At 53.5% G+C, this 20422-nt stretch overlaps 1 protein-coding gene across 4 annotated transcripts in view; it reads right to left on the reverse strand.

Annotated features, from left to right (window-relative positions):
• The window catches only part of DNMT3A (DNA methyltransferase 3 alpha), a 113528-nt gene that overhangs the window by 53255 nt on the left and 39851 nt on the right, over positions 1–20422 (reverse strand). For all 4 annotated transcript variants that reach the window (XM_060186679.1, XM_060186682.1, XM_060186678.1 and 1 more), the window contains 2 exons: positions 19723–19827; positions 124–397 (listed from right to left, as the gene is read on the reverse strand). In XM_060186679.1, the coding sequence (XP_060042662.1) occupies positions 124–397; positions 19723–19827 (379 nt within the window). The remainder of the gene's footprint in view (positions 1–123; positions 398–19722; positions 19828–20422) is intronic.

Here is a 20422-nt window from a genome sequence, read left to right on the forward strand (position 1 = left end):
CCGGCCTTGGCAAGCAGGGGTGCGCTCCGTGCCAGCCTGGGCTCCCGGGAGCCCCCACGTCTGTCTCTACCCCCGGCTGCGGGGGGAGGACCCCGCCAATTCCTCGACGTGCTCAGGACTCACCCTCTTCCTGGGAGGTGCCTCGGCCATCCTTGGGGGTGCAGCAGCCGTTCTCCACTGCTCTGGAAGCTTCCGGCGGGGTCTCCGCTGCACCCTCTCCCTCGGCTGGGGCCCCGGCCTTCTGCCCCCCAGCAGGACTCCCCTCTTCCGGCTGGGGCTCTTTCCGCTGCTTCTCCAAGTCGCCGTTGGGCACCAGCTCGGAGGGGCCCGAGTCCTGGGCCATGGACGGGGTCTTGGAGGTGACCGGGGGGTCTTTGGGCACGTCGCTGCTCTCTGCCTGGGGAGGGGTGGGAAACACACGGGGGAGGAGTTAGGCCAGGGGCTGATGCTCTCTGGGGTCATGGCACTCCTGAAATTCTGATAAAGGTCACACACGCACACACACACACACACACACACACACACACACACACACACACTCTCTCTCTCTCTCTCACTCTCTCTCTCAAAAAACTGTTCAAGCTAAGTTCACACAAGCAAACACACTCACAACCTATTGTTTCTGAAATCATTCTTTCAATTTAAAAAAGATCTACTTATTTATTTTTAATTTCAAATTCCTTCTTAAAAACATTATTTATTTTAGCGAGAGACAGAGAAATTGAGAGGAGGAGAGAAAGAGAGAAGGGGAGAGTAGAAAGAGATAGAGACGCTTGCAACACTGTTTCACTGCTCATGAAGCTTCTGTCCTGCAGGTGGGGACCAGGGTCTTGAACCTGGGTCCTGTGCACTATAATTGTGCACTCAACCAGGTGCACTACCACCTGGCCCCTCTATTTACTTTTCTTCATTTATTTTTTTAAATAAATATCTTTTAAATTTTATTATCTTTATTGGATAGAAACAGTCATAAATTGAGAGGGGGGACATAGAGAGGAAGAGAGACAGAGAGACACCTGCAGCCCTGCTTCATCACTCATGAAGCTCCTCCTGCAGATGGGGACTGGGGACTTGAACCCAGGTCCTTGTGCACTGTATCATATGCACTCAACCAGATGGGCCAACTCCTGGCCCCTATTTTATTCATTTTATTTTATTTTAGTGGTGGTGGGAATGGTGTGGAGTTATATGTACCCTTGTTATCTTGTAATTCTGTAAACCAATATTACATTACTAATAAAGATATTTTATTCACTTTATTTTATTTTAATGAGACAGATACACTGAGGGAAAGACCAGAGACCTGCTCAGTTCTGACTTATGGTGGTACTGGGGACTGAACCTGTGATTTCAGAACCTCAAGCTAGAATCTTTCTGTATAACCATTATGCTGTCTCTGTGGCCCTGTTGTTACTTTTGAGGAGATCCTGGGGCTGAGCCCCTGGAGTCCAGGGTCTGTGGACCCCTTCTATAAAGGGGAAAAGCACCGAGCAGGTTTTCCAGATGACCCCCAGGCCACCCCACTGACTGATGTGACACTGGGCTCCCAGTGAGGCCCCAGGTCAGGGAGCCAGTCCAGCCAGTGAGCACACAGGTCCTGCCCCTGAGGACCCAGGTTCCGTGCCTGGCACTACCTCATGCCAGATCCAAGCAGGGTTCTGGCCCCTCGTAACATACACAATAACAAATTTTATTCTTTTCTTAAATTTTTATTTATTGATTTATTCCCTTTTGTTGCCCTTGTTTTATTATAGTTATTATTGTTGTTGTTATTACTATCGTTGTTGGATAGGACAGAGACAAATGGAGAGAGGAAGGGAAGACAGAGAGGGGGGAGAGAAAGACAGACACCTGAAGACCTGCTTCACCACTTTTGAAGTGACTCCCCTGTCACAGGTGGGGAGCCGGGGCCTTGAACCAGGATTCTTATGCCGGTCCTTGTGCTTTGCGCCACCTGCGCTTAACCCGCTGCGCTACCGCCTGACTCCCGCGCATTAACAAATTTTAAACCAAAACAAAGCAAAACAACCTTGGAAGATTCTAGTGCCCCTCTCACCTCTCATCTGTTCTGGGAACCCCGGCTGTTTTCCCTGGGTGATTCAAGACCTTCCAGCGCATCCCCCCTGCCCCCTTGGGCTCTCGAAGCCTGGTCCCAGAAATGGGACCGGAGGGAAGACTACAGAACTCCCTAAGCTTCCCTGGGGGCTCCAGCCCTTCAGGCTCATCCAGGCACTCAGACCCTGCAGGGGTGGTGGTGGGGAGGGGTGAGCACAGAGCTGGCAGCCCCCTGGGACGTGGCCCAGGGCCCCTCCTGAAGGAAGCACAGGGCACAGGTTTTGTGGCCAGGGGATCAAGAGGAACTTGCTGCCAGCACTAGGGGCTCACTGTGAGGCCCAGAGCCTGTGGCCTCCAGGAAGAAATCTGTGACTTAAAGAAGGTCACACCCTCTGTGGGGGCGTCTGGGGACCCCCAGGCCAGGACACAGCAGAGGGGAACGTACCCAGTGCTCAGGCCCAGGCACCTAGCTGCCTCCAGCGGCCCTGCCCCTGTCCATCTGCACAATGCCCACCAGGAGACGGGCAGGAGGCTTGCAAGCTCAGCTGCAGTGCAGCTCAAGAGTGTGCCTCAGTTTCCCCAACTCATGGGCAGCTGGCCAGGCCAGCCCAGTGGGTATCTTCTTCTAAGTTCCTTCTTTTTTCTTTCTTACATGGCTCTGGGGAATGAATCCAGAGCTTTGCACATGCACGACACCCTGATTTTTCACTATTTCTTTTGAAAGAGAAAAGAGACACCACAGCAATACTCCAACCCCCTCCATTCGCCCAGTGCTGTCCATGTGCTCCTGTGTGGTGTCACAGCTCGAACCCAAGGGCCTGTGCACGGTAGGGTGATTTCCTGGGTGCGACTACTTCCAGCTCTTGCTTTTTTTAAAAAAAAATATTTTTATTTTATTGCCAACAGATTTATCACTGGGGTATGCACTACATACCCACCGCATCTGGAAGTCCCTTTTATGTTCATTCCATTAATTTTCTTTTATAGAGACAGAGAGAAACTGAGTAGGGAGAGAGAGACAAACAGACAGAGAGATACCTGCAGCACTGCTTCACAACTGGTGAAACTTGTGGTCCAGGAGGTGGCACAGTGGCTAAGGCACTAGACGCACAATTGGTGAAACTTTCCCCTTGTAGATGGGGACCAGGGGCTTGAACCTGAGTCCTTGTGTACTCTACTGAGTGTGCCACCACCCGGCTCTCCTTCGTGCGCTCTCTCTCTTTTTAAAATTATTTATTCATTTATTCCCTTTTGTTGTCCTTGCTGTTTTCCTCGTCCTCTTGTCCTGCTTATAAAAGTCAGATGAATCTATCAGAAAAATTCAGACTACACCCAGGCTAAAGCCCTTATTTCAATTTGCTGCTTCCAAAACACTATTCCCCCTACAAGCTGGCCCACCCTTCACAGCTGAGAGATGTTTAGTATCTATTCTAGGCTCCTCCTCCTCCTCCTCCTCCTCCTCCTCCTCCTCCTCCTCCTCCTCCTTCTCCTCCGCCTTCTCCTCCACATCTCTGAGCACTGCTCAGCTCTGGCTTACAGTGATGCAGGGGATTGAACCTGGGACTTTGGAGCCTCAGACTTGAAGATCTTTTTGCATGACCACCATGCTGCCTCCACTGCCCCTGACCTCTTCCTCTAAACCCCAGCCACAGAGAGGCCACACACTCACACACATGTGCCCTAAGCCAGGGTCTTCCTGTGGCTCCTCCTGGCCTGCAGCTGGCTCTCTGAGTCACAGCTGCCCCCACACTGTGGGGCGGGTGTTTCGTGATTCATTCCAACAGTGGGGGGCTTGGGGCTGGCTGGAGCTTTGTCGCAGGGAGCCCCTGGGGTTGACAGCTTTGTGCACCCTGAGCTCTGCAGGCAGAGAGCTCTCTCTGTCAGAGTCCTGCCACCTGCGGGCACCCCACAGCCTAAGGCACCTTTGGTTTCCCAGGGGTCCCTGTGCGCACCCCAGCCCAGGATGCTCCTGTTCTCTGGGGCTGTGACATCAACTAAGCAAAAGAAAATAAAATCCCTGAGACAGAATCAATCTAGGGTCCTGGTTGGTGGAGATTCCCAGCCTGGGGGGGTGGGGGAGAGGGCGGGTTGCTGCCAAGCTGTTCTCCTGGCTACTCTGGGGTGGGGGCTGCTCCCAGGGGGAGAAGCTTCCTTGGGAAACTACATAAGTGTGCAGTTCTCAGCAGGTGACACACTGGGGGCAGGGGTGCAGTAAGAGGAGGCAGAGGCCAGGGGCTCAGGCAGCCACAGAGGCCAGACAGGGACATGCAGAGGCTAAGGCCTGAGTCTGACCCAGGACCCAGCCAGTTCTCCTGGCCTCCACAACCTTGCCACCACCCTGCTCAGCCCAAGACCCCCTGGTCCAGGAGACCACTCCCCATACCTGCCAGGTGTGTGAGAAGCACCTGACCCCCTCCCACCCCCCCCACCCCCAGCTCTCCTCGAAGGACAGTTGGGATCAGGGGTCCTGTTGGCAAGCTCAGACCCAGGAATTCCACCCCGCCAATCTCTTACATAACAGGTCCCCCCTCCCTCTCTCTCAGCTTCCTTCTTTCTCTCTCTCTCAATGAATATTTTTTTTATTATTATTTTATTTATCAGATAAAGACACAGAGAGGTCCAGAGGGAAAGGGAGATAGAGAAGGAAAAAGGAGGAGACACCTGCAGCCCTGCTTCACCACTCATGAAGCTTTCTCCCTGCAGGTGGGGGCCCGGTGTTTGAACCTGGATCCTTGCACATCGTAACATGTGCACTCAACCAGGTGTGTCACCGCCTGGCCTCTCTCCCTCTGCCTCCGCCTCCCCCTCCCCCCTCCCCCCTCCCCTGCCAACCCCTCTCCCATCCTCCTCTCCCTCTCCCTCTGCCTTCCCTTCTCCCTCTGTCTCTGCTTCCCCTTTTCCTCTCCCCCTCTCCCCTCCCCTTCCCCCTCTCCCTCTCCCTCTGCCTCCCCCTCTCCCTCTCCTTCTCCTCCTGCCACCCCCTCTCCCCTCCCCTCCCCCTCTCCCTCTGCCTCTGCCTCCCCTCTCCCTCTCCTTCTCCCTCTGCCTCCCCTTCTTCCTCTCCCCAACCCCCCGCACCCCCCCCCCCCCCCGCCTCTGCCTCCAGGGTTATCTTTGGGGCTTGGTGCTGGCACTACAAATCCCCTGCTCCAGGTGGACATTTTTTCCATTTCATTGGATAGAACAGAGAGAAACTGAGACAGGAGGAAGAGAGAGCGCGGGAGAGAAAGATAAGACACCTGCAAACCTGCTTCACAGCTCTTGAAGCAGACACCCTGCAGGTGGGAAGCAGGGGTTCAAACCCTGGTCCTTGTGCTTGGTAATATGTGCACTTAACTAACTGAGTGTGCCACCACCCAATGCCACCTACCCTCTCTCCCCCTCACTCTACCCCCTCCCTTCCTCCTGCTCCCACCCCCCCTCCCTCTCTCTCTATCTTTGTCTCTCTCTGTCCCCAGTGGCTGCCCTGCAGACATCATGTAGGGAGATAAGTGCAGGGCTGGCCTGGCAGTCACAGGGTCCCCTACCCTGGAGCCTTGGATGACCCAGCTCACACTGATTTGGGGGAGTGGGGTTGGGGTGCAGAGGTGCAGGTACAGGGGGGTGTTGGGGGCTTCAGCGTGCTGTGCAGAGCACCCCAGCCTCTGGCTGCCTCCTCTGTGAGGGGGTGTTCACCTCAGCCCTGAGACCCTGAGACAGGAAGCGCAGCCCTGGCTGAGGGAGCCTGTGGGCCCAGCAGGAAGTGGGGTGGTGGAGGTGTCTTGAGCAGCTCCCCCGGGTGTCACATGGAGTGGGGGCTGCTGGCTGGGGTTGCTGCCACGAGGGCCACTCAGCTCCCACAAAATCCAGCCCTTCAACAGTGTTATTACTGGGGGCTGGGTGGTGATGCACCTGGTTGAGCGCACATGTTACAATCCACAAGGACCTGGGTTCAAGCCCCTGGTCCCCACCTGTAGGGGGAAAGTTTCTCAAGTAGTGAAGCAGGGCTGCAGGTGACTCTGTCTCTCTTCCTCTCTATCTTTCCCTTCCCTCTTGATTTCTGTCTCTATCCAATAAATAAATAAAGATAAATTTTTAAAAAGTGCTATTGCTGAAAAAGCCTGGGCAGGCAGTGGGGATAACACACCCCCACCCCAATCATTCTTCTTATTTAATTTTTTAAATTTATATACTTATTTATTTTAGAGACAGAGACCAAGCGTCAGTACCAGAGAATGAGAGACCACAGCCCTGAACCTGGGCTTTGCACATGGCAGAGCAGTGTGCTATCCAAGTGAGCTACTAGACTGACCTGGGTCACTTTATTCATTCATTCATTCATTCATTCATTTATTTTTAATTTTTTATGATTTATTTTCCCTTTCGTTGCCCTTGTTTCATTGTTGTTGTAGTTATTGTTGTTGATGTTGTCGTTGTTGGGTAGGACAGAAAGAAATGGAGAGTGGAGGGGGAGACAGAGAAAGGGGTAAGATAGACGCCTGCAGACCTGCTTCACCGCCTGTGAAGCAATTCCCTTGCAGGTGGGGAGCCGGGGGCCTGAAGGGATCCTGAAGCTGGTCTTTGCACTTCGCGACACGTGTGCTTAACCTGCTGCTTTGCCACCGGATCCCTCACTCATTTATTTTTAAAGCCGTACATTTCTTTTTTATATATTTTTAAAGTTTTATTTGAATATTTATTTATTCTCTTTTGTTGCCCTTGGTGTTTTATTGTTGTAGTTATTGTTGTTGTTATTGATGTTGTTGTTGTTAGATAGGACAGAGAGAAATGGAGAGAGGAGGGAGAGACAGAGGGGGGGAGAGAAAGACAGACACCTGCAGACCTGCTTCACTACCTGTGAAGTGACTCCCCTGCAGGTAAGGAACTGGGGGCTCGAACCAGGATCCTTACGCCAGTCCTTGCACTTTGTGCCATGTGCGCTTAACCCACTGTGCTGCCACCCAGCCCCCTAAAGCCTTACATTTATATTTATTTGCTTGTTTACTTATTTTGGGTAGAGACAGAGAGAAATTGAGAGGGAAGGGGGAGATAGAGAAGGAGAAAGGGAGGGAGGGAGGGAGAAAGAGAGAGAGAGGGAGGGAGAAAGAGAGAGAGAGAGAGAGAGAGAGAGAGAGAGGGACCTGTAGTTCTGCTTCACTGCTTTTGAAGCTTCCCCCCTGCAGGTGGGAACCAGGGGCCTGAACCCACTCCTTGCACATGGTAATTGTGCACTCTACCAGGTGTGCCAATGCCTGGCCCCTGGATAATTCTTTTTAAAATTAAATTAAATTAAAACGGAGAGGGGGGGACGACACACCAGGTTAAACACACACGAGAAGTGGAGCAGGTACTAATGACTCTCTCCTTCTCTATCTCCCCTTCCCCTCTCAATTTCTCTCTATTCTAACAAATAAAAAAAGAAAAAGGGAAAAAAATTATCTTCAGGAGCAGTGGATTTGTCATGTAGGCACGGAGCCCCAGCAGTAACCCTGATGGTAATTATAAAAAAAGTAAAATCAAAAGGAGGTAGGTGGTGGCAAACTTGTTCAAGCACACACATTACTGTGTGCAAGGACCCAGGTTCAGGCCCCCTGGTCCCCACCTGAAGGGGGAAAGCTTCACCAGTGGGCAAGCAGTGAAACAGCTGTCTCTCCCCCCTCTACCTCCCCCTTCCCTCTCAACTCTGTCTCTATCCAATACACACACACACACACACACACACACACACACACACACACAAGCAGTGACCCCGGGGAGGGGGTTCAGCGGGCAGAGCACATGCTTTGTGTGCATGAAGCCCCAGGTTCAGTCTCTGACATCACAATGACCACATGATGCTCTGACCTTGGTCTCAAGAAAGAGGGAGGAGAAGGGGAAAGAAAGAAAGAGAGGGAGGGAGGGTAAGTGAAAGAAAGAAAGAAAGAAAGAAAGCATGAAAGAGAAAGAAAGCAATTTGTTCAATGTAAACACACATAACATCCAGTTTACCAGTTTAACCACTGGTGAGTGTGTTCACACTGCTTTGTGACTCCACCACATTTAGGCTCAGAACTTTCTCTTCAACCCAAACCGAAACTGTCCCCATTAAGTGAACACTCTCCACTGCTCTCCCCTACCCCCAGCAACTGCTCCTCTGCTCTCTGTCCTGGAAGGGACATTTGAATCCCATACGTATTCATATTCCTGCCTGCTGGTACCGTGCTGGGCAGGGCATCTGAGACTCTTCATGCAACAAAGGGACGTCTTAGACTCTATCTGCCTGCCCCCCAACACATACAGATTTGCACTGGTACCTGGCCTCTTGCACCCCAGCCCCCCAGCCCCTGCCCTAGGCCCGTGTGGGTGGTGGGCTGCTGGTCCCGGGCAGGCCCTGAAGGAATGAGGCAAAGTCTGCTTCAGGGCTGGAAAAATAGCTCACTTGGATAGTGCACCTGCTCTGTTGTGCACATACACGACCCAGGTTCAAGCCCAGCCCTCACCACACTGGAAGTAGCGCTGGTGCTATGCCTCTGTCTCTCCCTCTCTGAACAAGTCATCCCAGAGCTGTGAAACCGTGGAGATGACCAGCAAATAAAGAAATCACTAACTGAAAAAGCCAAGTCCACTGCAGCCTGCCCCCAGCCCTCTGCCAGCCACAGTTTACAGAGAGCGGCCGCACCCTCTCACTGCGGCCCTCTCACCCTGCACTTAATCAGCTGAGTGTCTCCCTGCTGGACTGAACTTAACTTTATTAACCCTTGTTGTTTTTTTTCCCTTCTCTTGCTACCAGGGTTGTCACTGGGGCTTGGTTCCTGCATGGCTCCACTATTCCTGGTGACAATATATATAGTGTTTGAGATTGAGAGGGAGATAGAGGCAGAGAGGAGAGACAACCCTGCTCCACCACTCGTGAAGCCTCCTCCCCTGCAGTGGGGACTGGGGGCTCCATCTGGGTCCTTGCCAGTGCTAACATGTGCCCTCTACCAGGTGTGCCACTGCCTGGCCGCCTCATCTTTGTATTTCTACGCCTTCCAGAAAGGACAGTGATGACTCCCCAGCACCAAGCACAAGGCCTGGCCCCAATATGCCTGTGAATTAACAGGTCGAGTGAGCACGGGCCTAGGGGAGATGGGCTGGAGTCAACTCCGCAGGCAGTGGGGGCCCTGGCTGGCTCTGACCCCTCATCTTCTTCATGAAAACACTTCCAGAAGGAAGAACCCAGGACCCAGGGGCATTGGAGAGCCAGCTGCTCCTCTCAGCTGAGACTCTGGAAAAGTCCGACCTGAAATCCCCAGGGTGCCCAGGAGGCAGAGGTGGGGACAGGGACCAGGGACGGGAGGGGAACAGGCTACTTCGGGGCATCAGGGCAGCCAGCTCCTCAGAGAAAAGCCAGAGGTCCGGCCATCGGGAACCCTCCACAGAGGTGGCCCAAGCTGCCCCCCACTCCAGGCCCACACCTCCTCACCCCACCCTCACACACAGGCGTCTCCCAGGGTGGGGCTCCAAAGAGGAAGTGACATCTGAAAATGCCATTATGCTGATATTTCCTTTGTTGTCCTCACTGGGGCTTGACTGCTCTTAGCTGACTTTTTCAGATAGAAAGAGAAAAAGGGAGACAGAGATACTGTGGAGGGAGAGTTCAGGACACAGGGCGTCCTGGAGGACGCACCTTTTCATTCTGAATTTGCACACATGTACCTGGGGTGCACAGTAGCTTATTTTGTTCTCACTGAATCTGCACATGAGGAGAGGAGATTCATCGGGAAGGGTTCCTTGCTTTTTGGTGTGTGTGTATTTTTTTATTTATTCCCTTTTGTTGCCCTTGTTGTTTTATTGTTGTAGTTATTATTGTTGTTGTTGTTGGATAGGACAGAGAGAAATGGAGAAAGGAGGGGAAGACAGAGAGGGGGAGAGAAAGACAGACACCTGAAGACCTGCTTCACCACCTGTGAAGTGACTCCCCTGCAGGGTGGGGAGCCGGGGGCTCGAACTGGGATCCTTATGCCGGTCCTTGTGCTTTGCGCCATTTGTGCTTAAGGTGTGTGTGGTTTTATTTTATTTTATTTTATTTTAAATATATGAAGGAGAGGAGTTTACTCCAGCAGGCCAATGAAAAGAGCTGCGATGTGAGGTAAGTAGGTGACGTAAGTAGTGGATTTTGAATGAGGAGGGGTCTTTGGGGCCTTGGTCACTTGACCCTGGGATTTTGGGTCCACAGACCCACAGGGTATTCTTTCTCCCAAGCCCCCTTTTTAAAATTTTTAAAAAATATTTATTTACTTCCTTTTATTGCCCTTGTTTTATTGTTGTCGTTATTACTGTTGTTGCCGTCGTTGTTGGATAGGACAGAGAGAAATGGAGAGAGGAGGGGAAGACAGAGAGGGGGAGAGAAAGACAGACACCTGCAGACCTGCTTCACCGCCTGTGAAGCGACTCCCCTGCAGGTGGGGAGCCAGGGGCTCGAACCGGGATCCTTACGCTGGTCCTTGGGCTTTGCGCCACTTGCGCTTAACCCGCTGCACTGCCACCTGACTCCCCGCCCCTTTTCTTTCTAAACTTTAACTCTGCACATCTAAATAAAAAATTCAGAGATCGCACACCTGAACTCGTGTCCTCTGGAAATTCTTTTTCATTGGAACCACAATGAACCTGAAGAGGGACCCCACTTTCACGCATGGCCAAGTGAGCACCTCAAACAATGCCACAACATGGAGGCCCTAGTAGCCTCATGAAACAGGGCTCGAACCTGGGTCCTGAGCTTGACAAAGCAGGCACCCTCCCTTGTGAGCTTTCTCCACAGCTCCCTCTCATGGAATAAAGCTTGGGGGCCAGTGAGGAGGTGGGCGCAGAGCCAGGCACAGTCAGTCAGTCAGGCAGTCACTCTCTCTCTCAACAACCTCAAGCCTCAGTGACTCTGGATGTCTGCCTGTCTGTCCCCCTCTTCCAGGCTGGCTGAAAGGGGTCTTCTGCACGCATATCCCCCCCCCACACACACACACTGCCTGAAGGGTAGATCTCCGGAGAGAGACCCTCAGGCACAGGCGAGATGGCCCTTCCAGACCTCCCTTTCCCTCAGAGCCTTCTCCCTGCCTCCTCCTCCAACCCGTCACCTCCATTGTCCCTTTAAGGCCTCCTCAGCTCAGCTCTGTGCCAGCCGGGAAACCTGGCACCTGGCCAGCCAAGGCCTCCCATTAAAGACACAGAGACCCACAGACAGTCACAGACACACAGAGACACAGACATGCACGCCGACACCACCCGCACCCTGTCCTGCACTCCCCCTGCACCCCCACCCTGCTGCTCTGTCCCTCAGCTCCCCTCCAGGCCTCCAGGGTTTTTCAGCTCCACTCTGGGTTCAGGTAACAGCCCAGGCTGGGTGTTGGCAGGGGGCTGGCCTCCTACCCTGTCTAGGCCTTCCTGCTACTTCTTCCAGGCAGCCCTCAAGAGGCAGCCCTTGGTTTGGCTTGACCAGAAGCTGCCCAAGGCAGGGAGAGCCGAAGTGCCCACCTGCCCACCTGAAGCCAGCCCTGCCCCCCAGCCCTGACACTCTGAGCCAGGAACCCAGTTCCTCCCACTGCCTTCTCCTTAGAAGGGTGGCTGAAGGTCATGGGTTTGGGGTGGGGTGGGTCACAGGATGAAGGCAGGACCAGAGCCCACTCCAGCTACCTCTGGAAGGTGTGGCCCAGCCTAAGGACCCACCTCTAGAGCCTGCCTCTGACCCTGGGGGCTCCCTGGGATGGCTCCACTGTGTGTGGGGAGACGAGTTCAGGGCAAAGGCCTCCAGCTCACCCATCTGATCCCACAAGCACAGCCCGCCGACACAGGAAGGGCCCTGTCGACCAGCTGGGGCTTCTGGGGCAGCCCCTGTCCTCACTCTTTGAAGTCAACCCACCACCCCTTCCATCTCCCCCAGGGTCCCAGGTCGAGCTGGGGGCCACTGTGCACAGGACACAGGAGGACTGAGAGAATCTGTGTCCACATCCAGGTCAGGGAAGAAGGGGACCCACCCTAGAAAACAAGGCCTTCTTCTGCATGCCCCCCCCTTTAAAATATTTTATTTTTATTTATTATTGGATAGAGACAGAGAGAAATTGAGAGGGGAGGGAGAGACAGAGAGGGAGAGACAGAGACACCTGCAGACCTGCTTCACCACTCGTGAAGCTTTCCCCCTGCAGGTGGGGACCGGGGACTTGAAGCTGGGTCCTTGAGCACTTAATCAGGTGCACCATCACTTGGTCCCCCTCTCTCCCCATTATTTATTTTATTACCTTATTTATTGGGTAGGCACAAATTTAAATTGAGAGGATGGGGGAGATAGAGAAGGAGAAACAGAGTGACACCTGCAGCCTGCTTCATTCATTGTGAAGCTTTACCCCGTGGGTGGGGACCAGGGGATTGAACCCGGCTCCTTGCACATGTGTGTATTCAACCAGGAGCCTCACTGCCTGGCCCTACCCCTTCCCTTTCTAATACTCCCCCCCAGGGGGGGTACCCTCTGCCCCATCCCACCTCCAGGGCTGTGCTCACCCTCACAGCTTTATCAGCCCCTGTGGCCTGTGTGGCCAGTCACAGCCCCTAGTAAGGGTGTGGCCTTCTGCGGTCCAGGAGGCGGCGCCACTAGTGGGTAAAGCACTGGACCCTCAAGCACGAGGTCCTGAATTTAATCCCCAGAAGCACTTGTGTCAGAGTGGTGGTGCTCTGATTCTTTTCCTCTCTTTCCCATTAAAAAACGAATGGAGGCCGGGTGGTGTGGTGGTGCGCTCAGTTAAGAGCACACACCACCACACACAAGGACCCAGGCTCGAGTTCCCATGCCCCACCTGCACGGGGATGCTTCACAAACTGTGAAGCAGGTCTGCAAGTGTCTCTCTTACTCTCCCCCCACCTCCCTATCTCCCTTCTTTTCTCAATTTCTGTTCTATTAAGTATAACAGGAAAAAGAAAAGGCCGCTGGAAGTGGTGGATTCATAGTGCCGGCACCAAGCCTCAGTGATAACCCTGGTAGCAATTAAAAAAAAAAAAATCCTGCCCTTTAGCAGCCCAGCTGCCTGTCTGGAGTGCTCCCAGCTGGGCCACCTCTTCCTTGAGGTGACAGAAGTAAGATGCAAATATCCCCAAGCAGGGATGATGAGTCAGCGAGTGTCAACAACCCCGGCTAGTATGCCCGTGGGGACTCATGGTAGTGGCGGTGGCAACAGGGAGGCCCTGACAGGACTCCGGAGAAGCCCCCGGGGGTACAGACCCGGCTTCAGAGGAGCCGCCGGGGTGGACCTTTGGCCACGAGTGAACTTTATTGGAAGTGGCTTTCACTGCTGTGTCTCACGCTGGACGGACAAGGGAGGGGTGAAAAGAAACACAGTGACTCTGGAATTCCAGTTAGGGACTCCCCTAGCTAGACACCCACTTGCAGAGCAGCCCTTTGCCAGGGGTGCCCCCAAATCTGCTCCTGCCAGAAGTCTGGGTAGCAACTCTACCCTCCATGTGACCTCTTTTTCTTCTTTCTTCCCCTTTCTTTCTTTCTTCCTTTCTTACTATCTTTCTTTCTTTCTTTTTTAAAGATTTTATTTATTTATGAGAAAGATAGGAGGAGAGAGAAAGAATCAGACATCACTCTGGCACATGTGGGATCGAACTCGGGACCTCATGCTTCAGAGTCCAAAGCTTTATCACTGCACCACCTCCTGGACCACTCTTTCTTTCTTCCTTTCTTCATTCCTCCCTTTCTTCCTTCCTTCCTTTCTTTCTTTCTTTTCCCCAGAGCACTGCTCAGTTCTGGTTTATGGTGGTGCAGGGGTTTGAACCTGGGATCTGGGAGCCTCAGGCATGAGAGTCTGTTTGCAGAACCATTATGCTGTTCCCCCCACCCCCCACCCCCACACACCCACCGATTTCTAAAATCGACCTGCCATTGGCTAGCAGCCAAATCTGCAGGGCACAGTCACAGACTCTAATCTCAAATGAGATTTTCTCTGGGAATCCAGCCTAGGGCCTCACACACTGAGCTATACGCCAGCCCTGGAAAGCCTCGCTCCTGCCCTGTTCAGACACACCATGGAGGCCGGGAACTGCTCTCACAGGCAACCCCATACCCTCCCCCATGCACCCCCAGAGCGCCTCCAGGAAGCCCTTTGCAGGGGAACACGGGGGCGCGAGTCAAGGTTAGCATTGGGGGAATGGTTCTGCGGGGAACAAAGAGGGGATCTGAGCTCCTTCTTCGCTTGGAGACAAACCAAAAGGTCACATGAGAGTGGAAAGTGAGCCAGCCCAGCCTAGGCCCCGCGCCAGCTGCAGGGAGGGGCCCCTGACTCCTCGCACCCGCCACAGTGCGCAGTGCACCCCAGCCTGAGCCTGTGAGCCTGCAGCTCTGAGTGCCCCGGGGAGTCACGCACAGGGCAGGGCGGGCCTTGCGGGAGGCTGGGCCTCGGCTGGACCTCCAGCCTGGTGGATGAGGAACGCTGGCTTGGGGCCACCTGAGCTCAGAGCTGCTCTCAGCCCTCCCTCCCTCCTCCTCTTCCCTCACTTTCTGAGTTATTCTTAGCAAGTGGTGACCTCAGAGTGCTCCCACTGAGCAGAAATAACCCTGGAGGAAGTTGGTGGGGCTGAGCCTTCTGTGAACTGGTAAACAGGGCATGGGCTCCCTGAGCTGGGCACCCCCAAACCCCAACCTACATGGGTTCCCCAAGCTGGTCACCCCCCACCCCAGGGGCCAGGGAGCGAGGGCAGAAGTGGTCCCTCCCTTGTTTGTGGCACAGAGGACAAAGGCTGCCTGGGCTGGGGACCAGGCAGGAACTAGCCCGGACACCCAGTCCTGTCACTCTGCAGTGACAAGCGGGGACAGGAAGCCGCCTCTGCCCCCCACACCTGGTGCTCTCGCCCACACCCGCCTGGCTCCGGGGTCGGCAGAGACCAGCCTCTCTGCTGTTCCCTCCTGGGGTCACGGTCACTGGCCAGCCCACAGGCCTGGTGCCCGCTCCCCTCCTGCCCGCCTGCCCGCCCCACCCCGGGCCTGCTTCCTGCTTCCTGTGGCTGCTCCAGGGCAGTCTCAGCCTCTCTCAGGCCTCAGCCACTCGGCCTTCCCCGCTCGCTGGGCTGCCTGCCATTACGGTGGGAGCATCTAGCACCAGGTCTACACTCCCTGCCGACCAGCCTCCCCCAATCTCTCTACTACTTTAATGGCGACTGGACTGGCCGCTAAGGGTGGCCAGAGTGGCCAGGAGGAGCCTCAATCTGGATGTGCAGGGTCCCCTCTGCACAGTCTCTGTGACTGTGGGGTGGTCTTGACAGTGGGGTTGCCTTCCTACAGGTCTGCTGTCACTATCCAACCCAGTCACACTTTGGAGGCAAGAAAGGGCTGAGTAGAGCATGCCACACCACCTGTGGACCCCTCTGTCACTGTTGCTTTGAAGGACTTACTGTATACTGAGTTTCATGTGAGTGGCCTGGAAGACAGCACAGTGGATAAAGCATTGGATTCTCGAGCATGAGGCCCCAAGTTCGATCCCTGGTAGAGTGATGCTTTGATACCATTCTTTCTACACCCCCCCCAATAAATCAATCTTTAAAAAATTCTTAGGGGGCTGGGTGGTGCTACACCTGGTTGAGCATACCTGTTACCATGCACAAGAACCTGGGTTCAAGCTCCCAGTCCCCACCTGCAGGGGCAAGCTTTAGGAGTGGTGAAGCAGTTTTGCAGATGGTGTTCACTCTCTCTCTCTGTCTCTAGCCAAAATGAATAAATGAAAAGATATTTTAAAAGAAAATAGTTTTTAAACATTCTTCTGCGATAGAGTGTCTCGCATAAGGGAGAGATACCAGAACACTCCTGTGGTGTATGCGGTGCAGGGAGCTGAGTCAGGAGGCCTGGCAGGCAAGTCCTGTGTTCCGTCAGCTGAGCTATTTCCCCACTTTGCAAAGCGGGCCCGGCAGCAGATGCCAGGGGTTGCTGCCAACATACCCCGCTCCCAGGAAGCAGCGTTCAGAGAGGGCCAGCAACTGCTCCAGGGCACACAGCTGGGACGTGGTAGGTCCAGAAGGAAGGCAGGGCCAGGCGGGGCAGACCAGCAGGGTGCTGGCTCTTTGGAGCTCACACCCACCTCATTTACACAGGAGGATCCAGCAATGTAGCCTTCTTCTTCTTCTTTTTTTTTTTTAATAAAATGTTGTTTTAAACTTTTTCCATTTTTTAAAAATTGTATTGTTGGGTAGTATGCCAGCTCCCCCTGGCTTCTGCTTAACCATATGCCTATATAGGGATAGATTTAGTCCCATTCAAAGCTGTGGTCTATTTACATCAATCACTTTTACATTTACATAAAGCACCACACTCCCTCCAGGGCATTGGTGGTTTAGTGGTAGAATTCTCACCTGCTCCGCCCCCTCTCCTTGTCACACCCTGATCCTCTCCTTGTCACACCCTGATCTTCCACCAGTCACTTTTCGCTCCACCCTCTCTATGTCACATCCTGTTTCCACCCTACTTGGAGAGTATAAAAACAGCTGCTCTTCTGATTAAAGACACTTGGAAATTGCTTTCCGGCTCCGAGAGTTCCAGAGTGTATCTCCTGCGAAGTTAGTGCGGCACGAGTTCCTGATCCCTCTCCCACGCAGCAGCCTAGATCGGCTCCAGTTGAGTTCTCTCCAACCCAGAGAGCACTAGCTCGGGAAGAAGCACCCTCAGGCTATCCCGGCATTGTATGTGTTTTGGATAGAGACAGAGAGAAGTTGAGAGGGAAGGGGAGACAGAAAGGGATAAAGAGAGATACCTGCAGCACGGCTCCACCACTCATGAAGCTCCCGCACTGCAGGTGGGAGCCGAGGGCTAGAACCTAGGTCCTTGCGCACTGTAATGTGTGTGCTCAACCAGGTGTGGCGCCCACCACCCAACCCCTCTTCTTTCGGCTTTTCAGAAGGGAACCCAAGTTTCAGGCAGTGGCTTGTTCAAGGTCGCACAGTTGGAGCGGGGACTGGGATTAACCTCACTTCTGCTGGACTCCAAAGACCTTGCTCAGCTCCAGGCCAGGGACTTATGACTCACTGACCCTCCACCCTCTGGGCAACCCCTCTTCTCTCTCTCTTAATATTGAATTTTTTTATTTTTAAATTATCTTTATTTATTTGTTGGATAGAGACACTCAGATATTGAGAGAGAAGGGGGAGATAGAGAGGGAGAGAGACAGAGAGACACCTGTAGCCCTGTTTCACCACTTCTGAAGCTTCCCCCCTGCAGGTGGGGACTAGGGGCTTGAACCTGGGTCCTTGTGCTTTGTAACGTGTGCGCTCAACCAGGTGCGCCACCACCTGAACCCTGAATTTGTTCTTTAAAATTTATTATTTTATTTATTTATTTATTGGTAGAGATAGTCAGAAATAGAGAGGGGAAAGTAGAGCGGAAAAGAGACAGAGACAGCTGCAGGCCTGCTTCATCACTTGCAATGGGGGAACGGGGGCTTGAACCTGGGTCCTTGCGTATTGTAACATGTGCACTCAATCACCCGACCCCTCCCCTATTCCCTCTCATTTGTCCTTCTCCCACCCTGACTTCCTTGCACCCTCAGCCCCACCTCCCCAGCATCACCCCATCTCTCAGTGAAGTGCCCTCTCTCTGGTCCCAGGGGAAGGGCTGAGAGTCTGGATGTGAACCCAGCACCAGCAGGGCTGCTCTGAGGAGCAAAGGCACAGGGCAGGATCACCGGGCTCGGAGCCAGCAAGAACCCCCACCCCTATGGCTTGCTGGGGCCCCCACCCCTCCCTCGGGGCCACATGCAGGCAGGGCAGGCAGGGCACCCGGGATCTTGAAGTGTGGTTGAGGTGGCCGCAGGACGGAGATTCTTCTGTCTGCACGACACGGGACTCTTTCACCCCATCCAACCCGCAGGCAGAAATCCCAGAGTCGGGCCCTGCGGGTGGCCCGTTGCTTTTATCAAGGCAACATGAAACACTCATGTTTAAGCTGATCATTCTGTATGGCCAGTGAATGATGCTATAAATCTCCAAATGGCCCTAGCAGACAAAAAGGTTCCCCACCCCAGCTTTAGGCCATAACACCTGTGTTTGCTTTAATCCTGAAACACCCGCAGTTGGGTGGAGAGACAGCTCACTGGGAGAGCAGAGAGCACAGGCCCTGCAGTGAGTATGGGCCTGGGTCTGAGCCCTGGCACCACATGGGGGGAGCACCATGAATGGTGGAGCAGTGCTGTGGTGTCTCTCCCCTCTCTGTGTCCTTTGTCTCTTGCTCTCCATGAAATACAGCATGAGGGTGGGTGGGGGGAGAATACAGGTCCAAGAAGGATGACAGAGGACCTAGTGAGGGTTGTATCGTTATATGGAAAACTGAGAAATGTTATGCCCTTACAAACTATTGTATTTACTGTTGAATGTAAAACATTAATTCCCCCATGTTCAACGGGGAAGCAATGACAGAAGCCAGACCGTCCACCTTCTGCATCTCACAATGACCTTGGGTCCATACTCCCAAGGGATAAAGAATAGGAAAGCTATCAGGGGAGGGGATGGGATACGGAGATCTGGTGGTGGGAATTGTGTGGAGTTGTAGCCCTCTTGTCCTATGGTTCTGTTAATGTCTCCTTTTTTAAATAAAAAAAAAATTCAAAGAAGCTCTAAAAAATTAATTCCCCAATAAAGAAATTAAAATAAATAAATAAATAATGGCCAGAGGGGGGAAAAAAAGAAATATAGAATGAAGTACACATGCTTGAGAGCACATGTTATAGTGTGCAAGGACCCAGGTTCAATCCCTTGATCCCCAAGCAGGAACACTGATCTGGAGTCACCCCTCTGCAGCCCACCCCCCCCCCCCCGGTCAGCCACCACTCTCAGCTGCAAGAGGCTGACAGAGGGACCCAGCTGTCTCTGGGGCTCAGAGTTACTGCTCTGAGTCAAAGGCACAAAGAAGCCAGGCTCCCATAGCCCCCCAGGCCTTGCCCTTCAGAGCAGCCTCAGGGGCACCCCCAGACTCAGAAGAATTGGCACCCAGAAGCCTGAGGCTTGTGGCCTCCGTGCCCATGAACCTGGGTCAGGCCCCACTCTCCTCCCTGCAAAGGCAGACCCCCGCCAGGCTGTGTACAGCAGGGCCCATGTGGGCATGTGCCTGGGGGTTGGAGGGCCCAGTCTTGCCCTGCCAGTGTCACCCATCGCCATTCCAGAGGGGCCCCCAGCTCTATGCCCCTGGCCTCAAGGGGGAGGACCACTTCCCCATGGAGAATAGGGGAGCTATGAGGGTGACTGTGAGGTTCCAAGAATGGAGAAGAGGGTCAGGTGATGGTGCACCTGGCTGAGGGCACATTACCATGCCCAGGGACCCAGGCTCAAGCCCCTGACCCACCTGCAGGGTGGAAACTTTATGAGTGGTGAAGCAGTGCTGCAGGTCTCTCTCTCTCCCCTCTTGATATCTCTCTGTCTCTATCTAATTAATACATAAAATATTTAAAAAGAGAGAGGGGGAACGCCGGGCAGCTGGCTCAGAGGTAGAGCACATGGCTTGCATGCAAGAGGCCCTGGGGTCTGAACCCAGGCATTGCATATGCCAGAATGGTGCTCTGGTCTTTCTTGTAAAAACAAGAGTGCCAACCGGAAGGCACCCCTGCTCCTTTCTAAGAATGGGGACTGTAAGCCAGCACAGTCACTGGAGAGGTAACCCAAGAGTCAGCCCACAGGTTCCTGCAGGGCACAACAGTGTCTGGAGACACTCACCGGAGGGTGCTTGCGCTTCCTCCCAGGCCGCCCGACCTTGCGCGCCATGGTGCTGGGCTCCTGCCGTTCCTCCTTGCTGCGGACCTCCTCCTGCTCCTCTCCCTCCTGTGGACACAGCACAGCAGTCAGGTGTTAGTTAGTTCAGGCTCAGGGCCCCAGCCACACCGCCAGGCTGCTCTCCTGGCCCTGCCCTCCGGTGGTGGTGGGGGGAGGTTCATGTGAGCCCCATTAAATACAGCAATACGGGGCATTTTAAAATGGGGCATTTATCCAAAAGGCATGCAGACACTAACTTGAAGGGACATGTGCACCCCTAAGTTCACAGCTGCATTATTTACAAGGGCCCAAATATGGAAGCAGCCGAAATGCCCATCGACAGATGACTGACTGGCTAAAGAAGTTATGGGATACACACTCCACGGAGCGCTACTTGGCAGTTATCAAAGCACGTCTGTGTCCTTTGGGACAAAGTGCATGGTACTGGAGGTGATTATTCTTAGTGAAGTAAGGAAGTGAAGGACGGAAACACATGGGTTCATTCACATGTGGAATCTAGAGAACTGAAACACATGGAACTTGGAAAATAAAACAAAACAGGACATCGCCAATCCATTTCTAAGACCTTGGGAGAACCTTGGTAGTTATTGTTGGAGGAGGAGGGGTGCTGAGGGCACAGAAATAAGGTTGTGGTAGCAGTGAG

The sequence above is a fragment of the Erinaceus europaeus genome, chromosome 3, assembly GCF_950295315.1.
Source record: "Erinaceus europaeus chromosome 3, mEriEur2.1, whole genome shotgun sequence".
Lineage (NCBI taxonomy): Eukaryota > Metazoa > Chordata > Mammalia > Eulipotyphla > Erinaceidae > Erinaceus > Erinaceus europaeus.